Here is a 22528-nt window from a genome sequence, read left to right as displayed (position 1 = left end):
AAAAATACTCCTATCTGAAAATACTGTTCAGATGCTCTCTAACTTATAAACCTTTCAAAAATGTGCTTAGGATCATTAGTTTCTACACAAAACAAAACAAAATCTGAAAAACACTCTATACGACCAACCAAAGGACTGAACTGCTTTTTTTATGTTACTTAAACAATGAGGGGAAAAAAAAGAGAAATCAACCTTAACAACAACAAAAAAGAAAGCACAGATGTTTGCTTTTAAGTTCTCCTCTACTATAATACTGGTTATTTAGAACATGAAAAACAACTTCCTCCAAGAAACAATGTTAAATTTCTCAAAATTTTTAATGCTGATTAAAACAACTTAAACATAAAATGCAGCCAAACCATAATTAACAGCCATCCATAATGTTATTTAGACCAGAAGTAACAATCTGAGGTGTAACTCCAGATATCACCACCGTGTCTCCCCAGTCCTCAACAGAGAGAACAGCTTCCCCTCATTACTGCTCAGCCCAGAGTGGATCCCCCAAAACTATAAAACCAAGGAGAGCAAGAAACACTGAAGTCCCATGAAACAAGGACAGGGCAATACTCTCACTCTCGAAGTGGGAGAAGAAAATTGCTTCGTATCCAAAAACAGGCAAGTTTGGCTTGGAGAACAAAATGAAGCAGTGCAAAGGCTAACTCAATTCTGCCAAGAGAATGCACTGGTCATAGCAAATACCCTTTTTCAACAACACAAGAGACAACTTTACATATGGACATCAACAAATGTTAATACCAAAATCAAACTGATTACATTCTTTGTAGCCAAAGATAAAGAAGCTGCATACAGACAGCAAAAACAAGACTTGGAGCTGACTATGGCTCAGATCATCAGCTTCTCATAGCAAAATTCAAGCTTAAACTAAAGAAAGCAGGGAAAATCACCAGGCCAGCCAGGTACGACTTAAATTAAATTCCCTGTGAACAAGCAATAAAGGTAACAAATAGATTTAAGGGATTAGAACTTGTAAATAGTGTGCCTGAAGAACTATGGAAGAAGGTCCATAATATTGTACAGGAAGCAATGAACAAAACCATCCCAAAGAAAAAGAAAGCAAGAAGGCAAAGTGGTTATCGGAGGAGGCCTTACAAACAGCTAAAAAACAGAAGAGAAATGAAAAGCAAGAAGAAAGAGAAAAGTATAAAGAACTAAACACAGATTTCCAAAGAACTGCATGGAGCACAAAAAGGCCTTCTTCAATGAACAGTGCATAAAACTAGAAGAAAACAACAGAAGGGGAAAGACTAGAGATCTCTTCAGAAAACTGGAGATATCAAGGAAACATTTTGTCCAAAGAAGGGTTACAATAAACGGCAGGAACGGTAGAGACCTAGTAGACGCTGAAGAGATCAAGAAAGTAGGAAATAATGCACAGAACTGTACAAGGAGGATCCAAATGAACTGGATTACTACAGTTGTGTGGTCAGCCATCCAGAGCCAGAAATCCTGGAGAGCAAAGTCAAGTGGGCCTTAGGAATAAACCTTAGGTAAGAATAATAAATATTGATAATAATTAGGTAATAAAGCTAGTGGACGCGACAAATTTCAGTAGAACTATTCAAAACCCTAAAGGATGATGCCATCAAGGTGTTGCATTCAATATGCCAGCAAATCTGGAAGAGCCAGCAGTGGCCATGGGACTGGCAAGGGTCATTCCTCATCCCAATTCCCAAGAAGAGTAGTACTAAAGAATGTGCTAACCATCAGACAGTTGCACTCATCTCCCACGCCAGGAAAGGGAGTTGCTCAGTCGCGTCCAAGTCTCTGGGACCCCATGGACTCTGGCCCACCAGGCTCCTCTGTCAATGGAATTCTCCAGGTAAGAACACCGGAGTGGGTTGCCATTCCCTTTTCCAGGGGATCTTCCCAACCCAGAGACTGAACCTGGGTCTTCCACATCACAGGCAGATTATTTACTGTCTGAGCCACCAGGGAAGCCCCTCATGCTAGTAAGGTCATGCTTAAAATCTTGCATGCTAGGCTAAAGCATTATGCAAACCAAGAACTTCCAGATGTCCAAGCTGGGTTTAGAAAAGGAAGAAGAACCAGAGATCAAACTGCCAACATTTGCTGGATTATAGAGAAAGCTGGGTAATTCCAGAAAAGCATCTACCTCTGTTTTATCGACTATGCCAAAGCCTTTGACTGTGGATCACAATAAACTGTGGAAAGCTCTTAAAGAGATGGGAATACTAGATCTTCTTACCTGTTTCCTGAGAAACCTGTATGTGGGTCAAGAAGTAACAGTTAGACCCCAGTATGGAACAACTGACTGGTTCAGGACTGAGAAAGGAGTAGACAGGGCTGTCTGCTATCTCCCTGTTTGTTTAATCTATATGCTGAGCACATCATGAGAAATGCCAGGCTGGATGAGTTACAGGCTGGAATCAAGAGAGGTGGGAGAACAACCCTCAATAACTTCAGATATGCGGATGATACCACTCTAATGGCAGACAGCGAAGAGGAGCTAAAGAGCCTCTTGATGAGGCTGAAGGAGGAGAGTGAAAGAACTGGCTTAAGACTGAATACTGAAAAAACTAAGATCATGGCATCCAGCCCCATTACTTCATGGCAAATAGAAGGGGAAAAGGTGGAAGCAGTGAGATTTCCTCTTCTTTAGGCTCTAAAGTCACTGCGGATGGTGACAGCAGCCATGAAATCAGAGGATACTTGCTTCTTGGCAGGAAAGCTATGATAAACCTAGACAGTGTGTTAAAAAGCTAAGACATTACTCTGCCAGCAAAGGTCTGTATAGTCAAGGCTATGGTCTTCCCAGTGGTCATGTAGGGTTGTGAGAGCTGGACCATAAAGAAGGCGGAGTACCGAAGAATTGATGCTTCTGAACTGTGGTGCTGAAGAAGACTCCTGAGAGTCCCTTGGACAGCAAGGAGATCCAACCAGTCAATCTTAAGGGAAATCAACCCTGAATACTCATTGGAAGGACTGATGCTGAAACTGAAGCTCCAGTATTTTGGTTACCTGACATGAACAGCTGACTCACTGGAAAAGGCCCCGATGCTGGGAAAGATTGAGGGCAGAAGGAGAAGACGCCGTCAGAAGATGAGATGACTGGACGGCATCACTGAAGCAATAGACATGACCTTGGGCAAACTTTGGGGGATGGTGGGGGACAGGGAGGCCTGGTGTGCTCCAGTTCATGGGATCGTAAAGAGTCAGACATGACTGAGCGACTGAACAAGAACAACAATCCAACAACTATGGCCCCTATACATGTTTTCTTTCCACCCAGGCCCTTTCAAGGCAGCAAAAAGTTTAGTTTTCATAATGGTAGAAACTGAGACTGAACAGAGGAGAAGGAAGGGAGAATTAAGAGAGAGATTACTACAAAAGGAGCTAAGAGAACTACCAGCAAGAGCGCTCCAAATGGGATTTCCACAGATTGTGTTAATGCACCAAGGGCAGCAGGCAACTGGAGCTACAGAGGGGAGAGCAAGAACCACAGGAAGGTCCAGGTTGAGCAGCAACAAATGGCCCCAGTGGCCGTGGGGGAACTCACAGCTACCTCTGCAAGGCCATCAAATTCCGTGTGTTAAATCAGACATTCACTGATAACTGTCATTAACAATGCAGTAGTTTCTCCAATGAAGTTATGAGGTATACAATATGACATTTACCCATACAAAGCTTTGAAAAGATTCCTCACAGTCTGAACTTTAGCTTAACCCACTCTTTCCCAACCATCTACCCTCCTCTCTCCCTATACTCTAGCCAAAGTCAACCACCTGCAGTTCCCACACACTGCTCCCGGGGTCTCTGGACTTTGGTTTGTACAGTAAACCCCACCTCACGTGTCTATCCTAAAATCTTTCCCATTCCTTAACCCTGTCCCCCGCAGAGTAATCTGATTCCCCAACCCTTTCACTGCTCAAACCACATAGCCTGCCCCTTCGCTGAAGCCCCATGGCTTTCTTTCCATACCTCCTACAGCACCTAGGCCTGCACCACCTAGAATCTCACACCAGTACCTCAGCTCCTCAAAAAGACCATCAGGTCTTGAGAGCAATGTCTATAACTGATCGTAACCTTTTTCAGCTCCAGCTCTGCCTGTTTCAGTATCCTGCACAGAGCAAGCACTGAACAAATAAAACATTTAAACAAATTTTAAGAGCATGATTTTCCATTTATTTGACAAAGGAAATTACTAAGTATGCACACATACCTGCATCTGCCTGTGAATGGGGGCGGGGGAGGGGGTGTGAATGTGTGTGGGTGTAAGGAAAGAATACCAATACAAACGAAATTTTTCAGCTGAGTATATCTCAGAAGGATTGATAAAGAAGTCTTGAAGAGTATCTTTCAGTGATGTAAAGTCTAGAAAACAAATACTGAGAAAACAGAAAACATCATTATGGCAGGCTATAATAAGGACCTAGGTCCGTCATATTCAAATGAAATTCCTCTTGCAGGCATGTAAGCAAATACAAACATCACCAATAACTGAAGAGCTTGGTCGCTCAATGGAAACAAGCACTTCCCTCTGGAGGAAGCCACTTTGAAGACAAGGAACGTAACGCCTCTGAATATACCAGATCACCACTCAGCACTCTACATGACTGAACACAATCTGAGAAATCCATCACCACAAATCACAACTTTAAAATTACAATAGGATATACCTTTCTCACCTGCTCCAGTATGCTTGCCTGAGAAATTCCATGGACAGAGAGCCTGGTGGCCTACAGTCCATGGGGTCGCAGAAGAGTTGCACACAACTTAGCAACTGAACAACAACAACAACATACTCTTTTCACATGAGATACACACCTATGAGTCCTGAAGAGGATTCAGGATCTTACCAATGCAAAATTTTTTTTATGGGGGAAAAAGAAGAAAACCAAAGTTATAAAGTAGCAAATGTAACACTGATCTTCCAAACAGAAAGCAAGCGTAGATTCTGGAAACTACATGCCAGGAAATCTGTCATTCTCAATCACTTCTCAGCAAATCAATTCTCAACAACACTCCAGACTAATAACCGAATAGACAGTGGAAGCACTGGGGAAAGAGTGTGATAATCATTCATGAGCTCTCTAAGAACACGCCACGCCTTCCTTTGTTTACTTTTCCTTTTGACAGCATTACTGAATTGGAAAATCAAAAACATTCTATCTCAAATTCAGTAGCGCTCAGCAAAATTTCTCATGAAGTCACTCTAGACAAACGATAGAGAAATGGGCAGAAACCTGGATTTTAGTCTGGGTATCATTCCTTACTACCTTTGTGAATAAAAGCAATTCACTTAACCTCTGTGACCCTCAGGTCTCTCAACTGTAATAGAGATAACATCTATGCTCTCTCTGTCCCAGAGCTGTTTTAAGGACAAGTGCCCATATAGTCACAGATAGTGACTATAAGTACCTCTCTGAAAATCCAATGAAAGTGATATCCACCTTATCCCCGGAAAATGCATATTCACTCAAAATTAAGAGTACAATTCCAGAGGGTCTATGGACCCCTGAAGCCAGAGCTTGTCACTCAACTTTGTATACCCAGAGCCTACCATAGGGCTCTGGAATACAGTAAGCACTTTGAAACTGATGAATGAACCTTTTAAAAAAGGACTGAAAAACTGGCATTTTCACTGTTAATTAATAACCATATACATAAACAATATTAACTCACCCAACTGACTGGCAAGATAAACTGTATAATTTTCTTCTAGGTGGCTATCTGGCAACATGTAAAAACAACTGCCATGTATACCTTTGGAGTCAGTAATTCTACTTCTAAGAATTTAACCTAATGAAAGAGACAGAGACGAAATAAAGTACCTATGTGCTAGTATAGACAAATGTATCATTATTTCTAACAGGAAAAAAAAAAGTGGGGGAACGGAAGGAAAGAAAATAATGAGAAAACCGCCACTGGGAAATGGGGGGAAATTATAACATCCACTTACAGAAAACAAGATAAACACATTTTAAACAGTAATTAACAGTCTGAGGACAAGCTCAGAAGATGTTAAGAAAAGAAGATTAAAAACTAATTAACACATAACATTAAATGACCACATGCTCAGAACAGTATCTGGCACATAATAAACATTATTTAAGTGCTCATTAAATACATTTTTAAAATCATACTATAACATGAGCCCAATATTCAAAATCTTAAATAATGCAAATGATTGTAAAGATGCTGAGAAAAAAAGAAACTATTACTAGTATTCATATCCAGGTGATTTTTATACTCTTGACACTTCTCTGTAGTTGCTAAATTTTGTACATTGATCCTATATCACTGTTAAAATTTAAATATATATATATATATACACACATTGTTTTGAAAACAAAAAGGACAGATTTCAATCTGAAGAAAACAATGTTAGTAATGGTTTGAATAAGAACTCATAGAAAGACCACGCTTATCAAATTTTCCGTTAGTGTAAAGTTTAAAAAATTGCTAATACCATGAATTCAAAATATCTAGTCAACATTCAATATAAGATTCAAATTGCCTGGTTGAGCTAAAACACTTCAGTTGAAACCAATAGGACAAAATATTGCATCGAGTTCCCAGACTTCCAATTAAACAAGGCAGACTAACCACAAGTGTCTTTTACCTTCCGAAACTCCATTAAAATGTCAATAAAGGAATAAAAAGAATGTAGGTGCACAAGGACAGAAAGGAAGACAATGAGAAAAGATTTCAATAAATGCTGAGGAAATGGAAAACAAATGGAAGATGGCAATGACTAATAAGGCCGAGGAAACTGTAACAGAAGGGACGGTAGGACTGCTGCCATAGGACACAGGAGGCACTCTCAGGACTTGGAGGCACCACCGACGTGGGAAGGCACAGGACAGACAGACAGGGCTGAACAGAGCTCAACTCTAACGCTGGGCTGCTTAGTTCTCATTCTCACTTTCCCACTCTTCACCTGTGAATCCTTAAACAAGTTTACTTCATCTCTGGGACCCAACTTCCTCGTCTGAAAAATAGGTATAATACACCTCTATAAGCTTATTTCAAGGATGAAAACAGACAAGATTGAGAATCACTGAATTAGAAATACACAAGAGTCTTAAAGAGTCCCTGGTATATCTCCATATCTGCAGTACTCACCATTTCACTCTAGAGAAGTAGAAGAAATACCAGTAAGATAAGTTAACCCCTCTGTTAACTTGGAATAGTAAAGAAGAGAAAATTCAAGGGAAGATCAATAAAATAAACAGGAGGAAGGAACCATCAACTTTTCAACAATTAGATTTATATTAATTGTTCATTATACCACAAGAATTCTTGTAAGAGAGGGAATGGAGTGGTTGGTTACCTCCCCTGCTTAAGAATTATTATTCTAGTTAAGCACTGCTAGTTATTAGAGAAATGCAAATCAAAACTACAATGAGATATCAGCTCACACCACTCAGAATGGCTATCACCAAAAAATCCACAAACAACAAATGCTGGAGAGGATGTGGAGAGAAGGGAATTCTCCTGCACTGTTGGTGGGGATGTAAGTTAGTAGAGCTACTATGGAGAGTAGTATGAAGGTTCCTTAAAAATCTAAAAATAGAGCTACCACATGACCCTGCAATTCCACTCCTGGGCATATAACCATAGAAAAACATGGTCTGAAAGGATACATGCACCCCAGTGTTCACGGAAGCGACCTGAATGTCCACTGATCGGGGAATGGACCAAGAAGACGTGGGACATATCTACAATGGGATATCACTCAGCCTTTAAGAAGAATGAAATAATGCCATTTGCAGCAACGTGGATGGACCTAGAGAGTCCATCTTGTATCTTACTGAGTGAAGTAAGCCAGACAGACAAAGAAATATCAAATGACATCCCTTGTATGTGGAATCTAAACAGAAATGCCACAAATGAACTTACCTCTGTGAGACAGAGACTCACAGGCTCAAAAAACAAACTTACAGTTGCCAGCGGGGAGAGACAGTTAAGGACTTTGGGAAGGTCATGTACACATGGCTATATTTAAAATGGATGACTAATAAAGACCCATTATATAGCACATGGAACTCTTGCTCAATGTTACGTGCCAGCCTCGATGGGAGGGGTGTTTGGGAGAGAAGAGATACATGTATATGTATGGCTGAGTCCCTTTGCTGTTCACCTGAAACTACCACAACATTGTTAATTGGTTATACCCCAATAGAAAATAAAAACTTTAAAGTTAAACAAACAAACAAAAAAAAACTATTCCATATCTAACGATCATAATGAACCAGTTATCATAAAGAACAAGTAGGCACAAACCAGGTGCCAGATAATTTATTAGAGCTCACTCGCTCAGTCGTGTCCGACTCTGCGAACCCATGGACAGTAGCCTGCACCAGGCTCCTCCGTCCATAGCATTTTCTAGGCAAGAGTCCTGGAGTGGGTTGCCATTTCCTTCTCCAATAACTTAACAGCTAAGGATGCAACAGTGAACAAGAATTCAATTGTCCTTGCCCGGGGGAAGTAACTAAACCACCCTGCAGCTTGAGGATAAGTCAAATCCTATGCTATAGTCAATAAATTCAATTATTGTTTTATAATTGAATGTTATAATTTAGTCAATTAACATTTTGTAATTGCTAATACAAAATCAAGTTTGAAGTACAGACACACACTATGTGCTATTAGTATTCAAAACAATGACCTTTTCCTGAATGTAAACTTTCAGGAACTTTGATAAATGACGTATATGCATTATCTCATTTAAATCTGATGATTCTATCAAGTGACTATTTCCCTCATTTCAAAGATGAGGAAAGTAAGATTAAAGAGGCTGAATAATTTGTCCAGAACCATACAGATAGGCAGAGGCAGAGCTGAGATGCATGAAGGCTCTCTGACTCTAAAGCACATGTTCTTTCCACTCCATAAAAGCAAGACTCTAAGAGAGAGGTACCCTTGAAAATTATAGGGTGATGATTTCAAGTCTCACTCAAAGATACCCAATTTGAGTATGCCCTTTTCTTTCTAACTTTCTCTAAATGTTCTCAATGCAGCATTTTGTTAAGTGGTAGTATAAAAACTATTAAGGAAAGAAAAAACTAAGTTTTACATAAAATCTTGAAAGAGGGGTATCCTACATTAGACTCAAAACTACCATCTTCTCCTCTAAGAATGCTTAGTCATGTCTGACTCTTGGCAACCCCATGGACTCCAGGCTCCTCCAACCCTTCCAGGCTCCTCCGTCCAGGCAAGAAGACGGGAGAGAGTTGCCATTTCTTACTCCAGGGCATCTTCCGACCCAGGGATCAAACCCGAGTCTCTTCTGTCTCCCTACACTAGCAGGCGGGTTCTTTACCACTGCACCACCATCAGTTTCCTAAAATCATCTATTTAGTGACCTTCATTTTACGAAACACCACCAATCCATTTAGCCTGACAGAATCTACTAGGTTAAAAAAAACAACTTACATTTGTGTGAATGCACACCTAAGTGTGTATCTGTATCTGTGTCTAGATAGTTTTTCCTAGTGTCACTGTATTTCCAAAATTGTGTTGTCTTACTTGAGTATGCCTTCAGAAGAACCTTTAAAAATCAAATACTTAAGGGATGAAAGATTAACAATATAAATACTTCTACAGTTCACACAGGGACAGAGGGCTCAAGTTTCAACAAGCATTAGCATGCTGCCTTAGGTAAATCGTTTCATCTCTGGGCCTCCCTAAGAGGAAATCAGATGTCACAATCTGTAAGGTCCATTCCACCTTTAAAATTCTACGATACAAGAACAACCAAGAAACCCCACAAAACACTTTTCAAAGCATGATCAACTTTACCTCTGAACAGGCAGAACAAGGATCTACAACTGAAAGAGAAGTCTAATTAGCATTTTCTATTGCGTCTGGACCATGTAACGTGGCAGCTCCTTTAGTGGCATATCCATGCTGCAGTGCAGGGTTGACAGAACTCCAAGAAACTGCCGACTCTTAGGGAGTAACATCAGCCAGTTCTGATTCTTTTCATCGAAAAGTGTTTCGTCTGAAAGGAAAATAAATTCCGCTTCTACAGCCCATGAAAACCGTCCCCTTCTATCCAAGTAATCTTTCCATCTCAGCCTCAAGAAACTAGTAAAATAAGATTAAGACAGCTGAAAGAGTAACTCTTCTTTAGTAAGTAAAAGTGAAGATTTCAAAAAGAGATGAAATCTGTTCATAGTAGCAACAAAGGACTCAGGGTTTTTGCCTATTCTTTCTCTGGTTCCTTCTTAATAAATTAGACATGAGTATCAAATATGGGAGAGGAGAGAGTATGTGAATAAATGCAGTATTGAGGCTCTCAAAGACCACATATTCTAAGTTTCCTCCTTATTTCTGATTAAATAAATTACCTCATTAAATTAAAACAAGCCTCAGGGCATGTTTATAATAATTCATAAAGTTAGAGGCCATACCATTGTGGTTTAAATTTATAACTTAATTTTATAATTAAACCCCAAGGAATACTATAGAAAAAAATGTAAATATGTATACCTATTTTCAACAATAAGGAAAAACATCCTAAAAACAACAGAATTTAACAAATCAAAATTAAACATTACATTCAAAATATTATCTTTAAAATATCTCACTTCACACTCTCTTCCCAAAAGGCTAAAAATATCAGAGGGCCATTACTATTCATTTCATACATGTAGACAATAAAGTTAAAACTGGAGTAAACAACTTTACTAAAATCAATACAGTAAAAGAAACAGGATTAAAATTCAAAGCTTCTGATTACAAGATCCATGCTCTATTCAGACATCAAGACACCTAATCAAAGATAAAAATGTCCCAGGTAAAAATGTCCACCAGGTAAAAATGTCCATGCAGGAAATACCTGTTGGGACAAACTTCATAGAGAAAAATAAGAAGTATAAACACACTCTTGGGCACTGATCAAACAAATAATAAATAGCTACAGGGGATTTTTTCCCCCTAATTTTAACAAGTCCTTGACTTAAAATTTTAAACCACACTAAACAGGTATTGAGAGGATAAAGCAATACGACACTGATAAATACATTGAGCCAATAGTACAAATTTGAATTTGAGACTTTACACATAATTTTTAAGTATCCATACAGCCCATTACATCTCTGTACCTCTGGAAATGACTCCATTAGGAATCTATGAAGGCTTTCTCCAAACACATTATGTCCAATCACTAAAGAATTTACTGGAAAACACCTTTCAGAAATAAATATGCCAAGGAAATGTAATTTTATTAACAAGATCCATGAATATTTTATAAATATTCAGAACAAATCTTTGTTAGTTACTAATATACTTTTCTAAATATAATACACATAACTTAAAGATAAAAACATCTTTTAGAGTCTGGAGCAGTGGATCTCAAACAAGGGTGATTACCGAAGTTTAAAAATGTTTTTGATTGTCACAACTGGGAAGTGCTACTGGCATCTAGTGGGTAGAGGCCAGGAACTCTGCTCAGCGTCCCACCATGTACAGGACAACCCACCCCCACACCCCCACAACGAATCATCTGGACCCAACGCCAATAGTGCCAAAGGTGAGAAACCCTCGTCTACAATCTAACTTTTATCACAAGGACTATTAAGGTTTACGTACCTTTGAATTTAATATCCAGACCACTAAATTCCAATTCAACTCCTTGAAGTGCTTCTCCCAGAGTTTCATGGTAATGACTAATACTTTTTTTTGACCCCACACAGAATGGAAGTGAAAAGTACTTATATGTCTCTTGGCGATTATGGTAGGGCCCAACAGTATTCATCCATAAGACAACTTCCTCTTTATCCTGATACTGAAACAAACAAACCAAAAAAGCAAGTTAAGAATATGTTTAAAAAAAAATCGAATTCAAATTAAGGGAATATTTTGCTATTTATTCTAAACAAAAATGTACTATCTCAGTTTTGGAAGCTTTAAAATAAAATGCTGGAAGCTTGTTTCAAAATGATGATCAGTTTCTACACATTAAAAATGAAATTTGGTGAATTTTAAAATGATATATTCTGATTATGGTCTCAGGCAGATTCATGTTTTCCAGACTTTGTTTTATAGAAGATACTGTTTAAATAAATGCCAATAACCTATAAGAATATGTTTATACTTAATATTTACACTATCAAATAATGATAAACCTAGAACCGACATGATTCACCATGCTAATGTGGACAAAGGAGGAGGAAACAAAATCAGTAGTTTATCCAGGACCTATGTTAATCACTGGAAACTCCAAAAATCTAATGTTGTCAGCAAGCACAAATAAAATTTCACCTTTTTTTCCCCCCGCAATCACTGGTCAAAGGGAGGAAATGACCAAAAAGGAAGAGAAAGCCATACTATGAAACCTCCACAACTCACCCAAGTCATCATTCTATCTTTCCCTTTATCAGCCTGAAACACAGCTACTGTGTGCAAATGTTTCTGAATAAACAATTATGGCTTTACCCATCAGTGAATACTTTATGTAGCTAAACTTGGGCTGTGGTCCAGTGACTTTGGGTAAGTGACTTCACGTTTCCAGGGTCTGACTGGGGAAACTGCTAAAGATTTCTAAGATCTTCTCAAGTTTAAAATTCCAATGATTCTATGAAGAGTAGTTACCCGAGTGATTTTAAAACTAATAATCCTAATTAGCAATATAAATGAAAGACAACATAAGATGCAGCTTGTTAACTAACAGTGCAGAACTTATATCACCAATTATTTACTGAGTACCTACTATGTGCCAATAATTGTGTTCATAACTGAGACAGCTTTGAACAAGACACATTTCCTGCCCTACTAGAGCTTAGAGCCTAAACAAAAAGATCAACACTGAATGAGCAATTATAATCAGGCAGGGTGCTATGGAGCATATAAAAGAGAAACCTGTCCAACCAGGCCAAATAGCAAACATTACTCCCAGTCCTCCATCTGATGGCTTCCCTCATAGCTCAGTTGGTAAAGAATCCGCCTGCAATGCAGGAGACCCCGGTTCGATTCCCGGGTCGGGAAGATCCCCTGGAGAAGGGATAGGCTACCTGCTCCAATATTCTTGGGCTTCCCTGGTGGCTCAGCTAATAAAGAATCTGCCCGCAACACAGAAAACCTGGGTTCGATCCCTGGGTTGGGAAGATTCCCTGGAGAAGGGAAAGGCTACCCACTCCAATATTCTGGCCTGGAGAATTCCATGGACCTTACAGTCCATGGGGTCACAGAGTTGGACACAACTGAGCAACTTTCACTTCACTTTTCCTCCATCAAAAATGAATAAACATTTCCCACAAAATCCAACATCTCCCAAACAAATTCATGCCACCCAAACGCAACCCCTCAAAACTTTTTCTAATGGCATTATCCTCTCAGACATGGAGACGCAATCCCCAAGTCCCTCTGCATTCCCAAAACCATTGACTTGTCTATTCTTATATGAAGCATCTGCCTCTTTTGATTCATACCACCATCAAAGTAGGACTTAGATCTAATCACCTTCAAACATAATGTCTCATTGTCCTAAGACATCATTGGGGCACCTCATCAAGGAAATAAAAAGCTACCTGACTTTCTGAATGCATGATACATGCGCCAAGCATAGTACTAGGTGTTAAGGCTATAAAGGTAAATCTTGTCCTATGATTGGTTCACAGTCCAAAGTGGAGCCAGAAAAGTAAATGACTAACAGTGAAGAAAAAAGTGCTACAATTAAGGTAAAAACAGTTATTGTAACAACAGTAAAAGAATGATTATTTTTGCTTTGGCACCGAAGGATTGGGATGAATAACTATGGAAAATCACAAGTTGTTTCAAGTGAATCCAGAAAAACTATACATAATCTTTACGTATGAAGAAACCAATCAAAGGTCTTAATGTACCCATAGATCCCCATTCATAACTACTCTTGTTACTTTAGGGGCTTGAAAAATATCCATATGATATCACCCTTCTGTCCAATGTTCAAGGTCTCACTGCACTAGTTAATCAAGGTATTCCTTTCTGCACAGATATAGATACAGCACAACAAGTCTCAGAACAGTTCTCTAAACCAATCACTATCCACTGAACAGAGCTGGTATTATGATAGAATTGAAACCTGTTCACAGAGTAGAAACCTTTTGGCACAGTATCAGGTACACAAAAAATATTTAATAAATATGAAAAAACACCGAAGAAAGGCTGAAATGAAAGGTCATTAGCAACTGAGAAGTTTCAAGTATGTGCACTAAATGCAACAGTATCCTTTGAAAGAAGTAAGGAGAGGTAATCACATGTGTCCATTCAGGATCATAACCCTGAAAGAGAGGCACTATTCTTGTCATTAATCCTGCTGAGAGTCTGCAGAAATTTTATAAACCTTAACAACTTGTAAAAATAAACAGAACACCTTCTCCATAAATCCTAATACTCATATTCCTCTAAAAATAGACAAAAACTTGAACACTAACACTTGTTAAAATAGAGCATTCATTTATTTCATACACATTGAAATATAAGACTAAAATAATTTAAAGGTCATAGTGTCATAGTGTGTGTTAACTACACATTCTGAAGTCACTCATTTTAAATATTCATGAAACCTTAATGAGGTAGTAGAGTACTGATGACATGATGCAAATTGTACTATAACAAAATGTGTACAATTCTGCAGTCTAGCATTCCTTCTGGGAAGAGGACTGAAGCAGTGATTAGAGGGAAAAATACATATATATATATATACATATATGATATATAGACATAAACACGCATACACACATACACAGATTAGGATGCATATTAAGGTTAAAAATCTTTTACATTGCTCCTTATACAGACCACAGATTTCAAGAACTTAAAATGTTTACTTTTCATTATAGTTTTTGATTATCCCTGAGAATAAGTATTTCCAAGACAAGGTCAAGGGGAGAGTTCTTTTTCAAGAGTGAAAAATGTGTCTTAAAAGGTCTTGAATGAAATAAGAAAATACCAAAAGGAAGAAACGTTTTAAGGAGAAAAACCTTTCCTTCTGCTAAGCTGCTGGAAAAGTCCCTGGGCTCCCCAACTCGGTGGGTAGACAGGATTGGTAAGGCTCTCCCCTCCACCTGTGGAGGTCACAAGTGTGAGTCGCTCAGTCATGTCCAACTCTTTGAGACCCCATGGATGGTAGCCCGCCAGGCTCCTCTGTCCATTAAATTCTCCAGGCCAAGAATACTGGAGTGAGTTGCCATTCCCTCCTGCAGGGGATATTCCCAACCCACAGATCAAAGCTGGGTCTCCGGCATCGCAGGCAGATTCTTTACCGTCTGAGACACCAGTGGTGTAGCCAAAAGGCTAGTATAATTTGCTTTCAAAACATCCCATGCCTTAGCAAGCTCTTTATAAATACTTTCCTCGGAAAAACTGAGTTGCCAAAGAGCAAGATGGAATTTAATAACTTACCTGCAGGGTCTAATCAGAAGAAGGGGAGAGAAAAAGTAAAGCATAGCAGCGGATCAGAGGATCCCTGGACATGGGGGTGGTTCCTTCCATGAGGCTTCTTATTAAGGACAAAGCATGCGCTGGGCACAGTTCTAAGGTCTTTATATATATAAACATTTAATCTCTCAAAGCTTTATAAGACAGCTCCTATGCTTTCCCCATTTTACAGATTCGAAAAAACTAAAAAGAGATGTTACCTAATTTGTCCAAGATCATTCTAATTTGCATCACATTTATAAATTTAGGACTACACTTTTGCTAATCCCTAATCAGCTTCATTAACTGAAGAGCAAAAACTAAATAAAGGAATTTGGGAAAAGTACAGTTGTACAAAGCACCTAAGGAAATGCTAAACACTGAACAACTTTTCCATTTGAGCCTTTATTTTGCCCAACAGGAAAAAAAAAAAACCTTCCTAAGAAGTTTCTTGTGCTCTAATTGCAAAAGTAATGACCTTTGTTCTCAAGAAGTCACCAATGTTGGGTCTCTCATTTAAATACGGTTTATGTGCTGGGAAAGTGCAGGTACAGAAGACATGGTGAATTACCTTTTCTCAGGAAGAACACTTCAGGATATAATGTTACTGACGATCACATGTAAAATCCGAATAAATCAGAATTTATGTAGACAGGCGAAGAACTGAAGACTCAGACTAAGTTCCCAAATGCCATTACTTTTATGAGATGAGGGAAAAGATATATGCTTACTTTAAAACACATATCTGAGAAAGCAAAATCCAGTTCTGAAATGTTTCAAAAATCAGTTTCAATGCCTTTTAGTTATTTAAAACACATACATCAGAATGCGAATACAAACAAATTATTAGTGTATTTTTGAATAACCTCTTGAGATAACTGCTCTCTCTCAAAATAACTCTATTCCTAAATAAACTTTTAGTCTACCATAGAGTACAGCTGAAAATAGGACAATGAATTCTGGCACTTCCTAAAACTAGATCTATATTAAAACACTCACAAATTCACTTGTAGTAAACAGTTTATCCTCTTTATAAATCTTCACATATGTTTTAAGAGTTCCATACTCCCAACAGAGATAAAGACTAAAGGCTGCCATTTGTCTAAGCAAACAAAACATCTTTTTTTTAACCCAGTAGTGTAATAGTGCTTATGGCAGATGTTGAGAATAGGCTATCCTAAGCACAGAGCAGGTCCTTCCAACATTACCTATACGAGGTAAAATTGGCCACAAAGAAATGGAATTGTAACCTAGTAGGACCCCTAAAACACAACAGGCATTCCCAAGACCACACATCTTAAATGAACAATGGTCTGCGTTAAGCAACAGGGTTATCAAACTGCAACCTTAAATATTGTTACCCCTGGCGGCTCCCCAATTACTCAAGTCACTCAACAAGCACTGATTAAATACCACTTGTTGTGCCAAGCACAGAGCCTGGTATATAACAGACCCAGAAAAAAAATTTTTTGATTTTGTGACCTTGAGGAAACACAGCCCAAAATAAGTCAAGACTTCAGTGTAAATGATAAAATGCTTTTAAGATTCCTGTGCCATCGATTGTTGATTTTTTGATGCTAATATTTTTACATAGTATTACTATGGAAATGGCTGGATGGCATCACTGACTCAATGGACGTGAGTCTGAGTGAACTCCGGGAGTTGGTCCATGGACAGGGAGGCCTGGTGTGCTGCGATTCATGGGGTCGCAAAGAGTCGGACACAACTGAGCGACTGAACTGACTAAGGAAATTATATGTACAAGACAGGTGGAAAAAACAAGGACTAGAAATCATGTAGCTCATACTCTTCCTGTGGCCCTGGGCCAGCCACTGGGCCTCTTCAGGTCATTAGGAAAATGAGTCTTGAACTCAACGGTCCTAACTCTTTCCAGTTCTAAAATTCTATTCTCAATTTGCAATCTTTCTAATGAGTCCTCTGGAATCTTAGGAGACATGATAATCTAACTCTAGTTGTTTCCAAGTGCTCCAACTTTCAGAAATCCAAATAAGCATAAACCATACCCTATACAGCTTTCACTCTTAAGTGTTCTTTTTATGACTCTTCAATCATGTATTAAGAACCTGTCTTTCATGAAAGTGTTCTTTAATTTTTACTTAAGAGTATGTTCTGTAATTTAAAAACTGAAAGGAACTCATTTTATATACTCTGCATGTGTATATGTTCTAGAAGCCAGCAGTATGTTTCCTTCCTATTATTCTTCTGAGAATATTAAGAGCATTGGACAAATAAGCACATAAAAAAATACCGCACAACTCAAATGGTCAGCTGAATCCTAATCCAGTAGGTAAAGTAAGAGAAATCAAGAGCTTTGAGGAACTGCATTAAGTAGTTAGTTGCTCCTTCTTAGCATCAGTTACATAATTTGTGGCGCCAAGCACAAAATAAATATGCAAGGCTCCTTTCTAAACAAGCATTAAGAATTTAGAATGGTGACAGCGCAGCATTCAGCTAAGCAGTCTTTATGTCTTGCACACACCAAGTGGCTGCATGGGTCACACGCTCATTTCTGTCCCTCTTTAACAATAAACCAACCTCACTAAAACAACCTCAGTAACAATTCCCTATGAAACCAGGCTTACCCAAACATTTCTTTTAAGCACTTCAAAGTATTATCAATACAGAAAATTACTCAATTAGATATCAAGTATTTTACTGTCCTGTTTTTTAAGGATAAAAGGCTATAGAGCATATCCTAGGAGTGTGCAGCAGACTATTAACTCAGTTTGCCTAAGTTCAAATCCTACCTCTACCTGTACTAGCTGTGCAGCCTCAAGCAAGTAACTACTTTGCTGTCCCATTTTCTCATCTATGCAGAGGACATAATCCCATTTATTTCACAAGGTTATCAATCCGTGTTTAAAATACAAGTTAATACATATTAAGTACTTAGGACAGTACCTACCACATATTACTACAAAAGCTTAGCTATTATTTCTACCTGGAAACTGTCTTCACAGAAAGCTAATCTAAAGGGCAAACTTTAACTTTTAGGTGCTTTTTTGGTTAACAATCCAATTTCACAAGTATTAAACACTTACTCAGTAACCTTCCCTTGACAATTTTTCTCTCCCTTCAGTATCATTCTGTCTTCATTAGCTACTTCTGCCCTCTTGGTAGGAAAAAAAATCACTTGACCACAGCCTTTTCAGTATTATTATCGGTTTGAGGTGAATGCCTAGTTTTCAAAAATATTTTCAAGAAATTTTTAGGAAGTAAAATATCTTGGCTAATAGCCAAAAAATATATAATGACACTTAAATTTTTTTTACATATATCTTCATGCTATTTTTCCTATAATTTTTAAATACCTAAATTTTTAAAATAGGTATTAACAAGTGAGAGCAGTTCAATGTAAACATGACTGAAATAAAAGTCAAAATTTTTTTGTCCGATAATTTTCTCAAACATGACATATTCTCTCAAAAACCTTTTATCAAGTATTTTATATTCAATTTCTGGCTTCAAAATATTAAACGTTCCTGCCATAAAATTTCAGCTAAATTGGCATTTACATTTTAAATCTGTAAATTAATCTAATATTTTTATTCGCATCCAACTTGTAACATTTTAATTAATATGTTCTTTTCCCGATTACGGCAGTTTATATAAAACACAATATAAAAAGGAGTTTCCTTGATGGCTCAGTTGGTAAAGAATCTGCCTGCAATGCAGGAGACCCCAGCTCCATTTCTGGGTTGGGAGGATCCCCTGGAGAAGGGATAGGCTACTCACTCCAGTATTCTTGGGCTTCCTTTATGGCTCAGCTGGTAAAGAATCCACCTGCAATGCAGGAGACCTGGGTTCGATCCCTGGGTTGGGAAGATCCCCTGAAGAAGGGAAAGGCTACGCACTCCAGTATTCTGTCCTGGAGAATTCCATGGACCTTATAATTTCCACGGGGTCGCAGAGAGTCGGACAAGATTGAGCGACTTTCACTTTCACTATAAAAAAGTAAACTACTCTTAAGCTTATATGCCTGTATGGTGGAACTAAAGAGACAATTCTGAGTTTTACATGGTAACTTTTCCAAAGTGCTCAAAAAAAAAAAAACTGGGAAAATATTAGTACTTATTGACCAAAAAAATGCCCATTGGAAATGAACACTTCTTACTCTCTGAGACAAGTTTTTAAACTATTTAACCTGCGAATAAAACTATCTTAAGGCGAAAAGTCACAAATACAGTACAAAAACGTCACCGGCTCAGGACTTAAAAAATACATAGATAAGAAGTTGCTGTGACTGAAGTTGCTGCACCTCAAAGTTTAGAACTTGTGTTAACTAAACGAAGAGCACAGATAACCTACAGACTTCTCTGGCCGCTTCATTTCCTCACTTGTCAGAAATGATAGAAGACTTTCAGATTTAGTACTACACAACCTCTCATGCAAAGTCGTATCATTAATGGGTTAAGGTCTAAAAACACAGACTACCCACACTCACCCTCTAATTTACATGACTTTACAGCTCTGCTCACACCTACCATTCAGAAAGTCACTGAATTACATTCCTAAGTGAAAGTCACAAGAGGAGTCGTTAACATTCAAGCTTTGATGTGGAAAATACCAATTAAACAAAGTAGATCAATTTTAGGCTAAATGCAAAACGGACTGTTCCCAGCAAGACAAGAGGCTGGGCAACTTAAGACCCCGCACAATCAGAAGCTGCCCTAGAGACCACTGGGACGCGAGCCTCATCTCGGGGCCAGAAGAGGTGAAGAGAAAGTTACAAGGCCTCTAAGGCGGATGCGGGTGGCTGAGGGCCTGTACACGTGTAAAGTGCTCTTCACCTCAAGTTTATCGAGGTTGTCCCCACGGCAGGGTTAGATTCCGGTTTGGGCAGGAGAGGGAAATAAAGGCCGGTGAGCACCATTAAGTGGTGGATATTTCCTGGTTAGTGTATGACGAGTAATAGGTGGTGCATCCATCTTCCGCCGTGTCGTAGCCCCCCAGCAGCACGGCCGCAGCTCCCTTCCCTGGGGGACAGCAGCCCTGAGACTGGCTGCCTGCGGCCCCCAATGCCGCGGGCAAGTGAGCCCCGACCCTCAGACTCCGCTTCTTTCTCGGCTCCCGGGGCCCCTGGACCCAGAGGTTCGGCGCCATTTAGGTCCGGGTTGGGGAAAGGAGGCCCAGGCACTCGAGAGTGGAGTCCTGTCCCGGGAACACACGGAAATGCCTCCTCCCCGCTCCCGGGGTTCCTGCTCCGCCAGGCCCAACCGGAAGGCGGCCGCGGGGCTCGGCCCTGCAGCCGGGCCGTCCAGGCCGCGCCGGGCCTGCCGAGGCGGCGGGCCGCGGGGAACGGGCGGAGGCGGCCGCGCCGGCAGGGAGCGCTTCTTCTCACCGTGTGCTCGTGCTCGTCCGCCCGGGCCCGGGGCAGCAGCAGCAGCAACAGCGCGGCGGCCGCCGCCACGCCGGGAGCGCCCGGCAGCGGCCTCATCCTCCGCGCTCCCACCGGACCGGCGCCGGCCCACCTACTCCTCCTCCGCCGCCGCCGCCGCCGCGGCCGATTCGCATCCACGGGGCGCGGACAGACGCACGGGGCCCGGGCCCAGCCGCTGGCTCCTCCGCGCCGCCGCCGTCACCGCCCGCTCCGGAGCCTCCCCCGCCCCCCGCGCCTCCCTGCCTCTTCCTCTGACTCAGCCACGTCATCCGGCCACCCCGGCACACGCCGGAAGTGCCTCGCGACGCGGGGCCGCAACCGCCGCCGGCCGCCCCGCCCGGGAGGCGCGAGGCCGTGGCCGCTGAGGGCCGCCCGCGGGTCCGGCCGGGCCGCCCGCCGGCTCCCAAGGTCGGCGGCACGCGTACTGGCCCCGGCCTCGCGCCCCTCGCGGCTGCCTGGCCCTCAGCGCAGGGCCGAAGCCGCCTCTGTTCGAGCTGTGCGACCTGGGTCAAAACGCTTAACTGTACCTGGCCTCATTTTCCTCGGCTGTGAAGCGGGGTAATAGTATGAGCTGCCCCATCTCGGTTGCGAGGATCAGACCAAATAACCCTCACTGGAGTTCGGCTCCCGCCGAGAATGAATCACCAGCTCCATAATCGTCATTAAGGGAGGTTGCTATACTGGTGCCGGGTTGGATGAGTGTCATAAAATCCCTGAATATTTATTGAACCTCTACTATTAAATCTTTTTAAAATTCTTGTTGGTTTATTTGTTGAATCTCCTGTCCACAGATAGAAACACCTGTTAGAATCTAAGCTTCTTTCCTAAGCAGAGATCCTGTTCACTGACATGTACTAGAACAGTGTCAGGCCCATTGTGGAAACTCAAAAGTTATTTGTCAAATATATAAACATCTGGACCCTGGAGTCGAGTTGTCTCAGCCATCAGCAGTCAACAAGTACTACCATTTGTTATCTTAGAAGTATCTAAAGAATTTATTTTTCTCTCCCCTCCTAGTAACAGCCAGTCGTCTACACCTCACTCACCATGTATTGCAACAACCTCCTAACAGAATTCTTATTAGCGGTTTCCTTACCTATTTATCCTCCCCAACAGGTACCAGAGTGATTCTTCTATGAAGAAAGCTGACTATATCACTGCCTTGCTTAAAATACTCCTGGTATATTGTCTACATAAATCAAGAAATCACAGCTAATGTTTTCATCTGCCAGGCACTATTCAGAGCATTCCACATGTATTGACTCAATCCTCAGGCGACAGGCACTGTATGTTCATTCTACAGAAATGGTAACAGAAGCACAGAAAGGTTAAGTGGTTACTGAAGGACTTGATCCAAGCATCTGGCTTCAGAATCAGTCTTTTGTTTTTAATATTTATCTTTATTTATTTATTATTTGCCTGTATTCGGTCTTCATTGCGGCACTTGGGTTTTTTATTTGCAGCATATGAACACTTAGTTGTGGCACGTGGGATTTAGTTCCCCCACCAGGGATCGAACCTGGGCCCCCTTCATTGGGAGTGTGGAGTCTTAGCCACTGAACCACCAAGAAAGCCCCAGAATCAGTATTTCTTACTACTAATGGACTGCCATCCATACAATCATTTTAAGAAATGAAGTAGACTTGTATATGCTGGCATGGAATGATAGCCAAGAGACAATTTTAAGTGAAAAAATTTATAAGTATAGACTGTAATTCCATTTTGAATGATATTAGTCTA

General features: G+C 40.3%; 1 protein-coding gene across 1 annotated transcript in view; it reads right to left on the bottom strand.

Moving 5' to 3' along the window:
• Positions 1-21040, bottom strand: part of TM9SF3 (transmembrane 9 superfamily member 3) — a 58896-nt gene extending 37856 nt beyond the window's left edge. Inside the window, exons 1-2 of the mRNA XM_018041395.1 lie at positions 20750-21040; positions 11581-11776 (exon numbers count right to left, since the gene is read on the bottom strand). Of these exons, the coding sequence (XP_017896884.1) occupies positions 11581-11776; positions 20750-20845 (292 nt within the window). The 5' untranslated portion in view covers positions 20846-21040. The remainder of the gene's footprint in view (positions 1-11580; positions 11777-20749) is intronic.

This window comes from Capra hircus, chromosome 26 (assembly GCF_001704415.2).
Source record: "Capra hircus breed San Clemente chromosome 26, ASM170441v1, whole genome shotgun sequence".
Classification (NCBI taxonomy): Eukaryota; Metazoa; Chordata; class Mammalia; order Artiodactyla; family Bovidae; genus Capra; species Capra hircus.
This window is presented reverse-complemented; position numbering and strand designations above follow the sequence as displayed.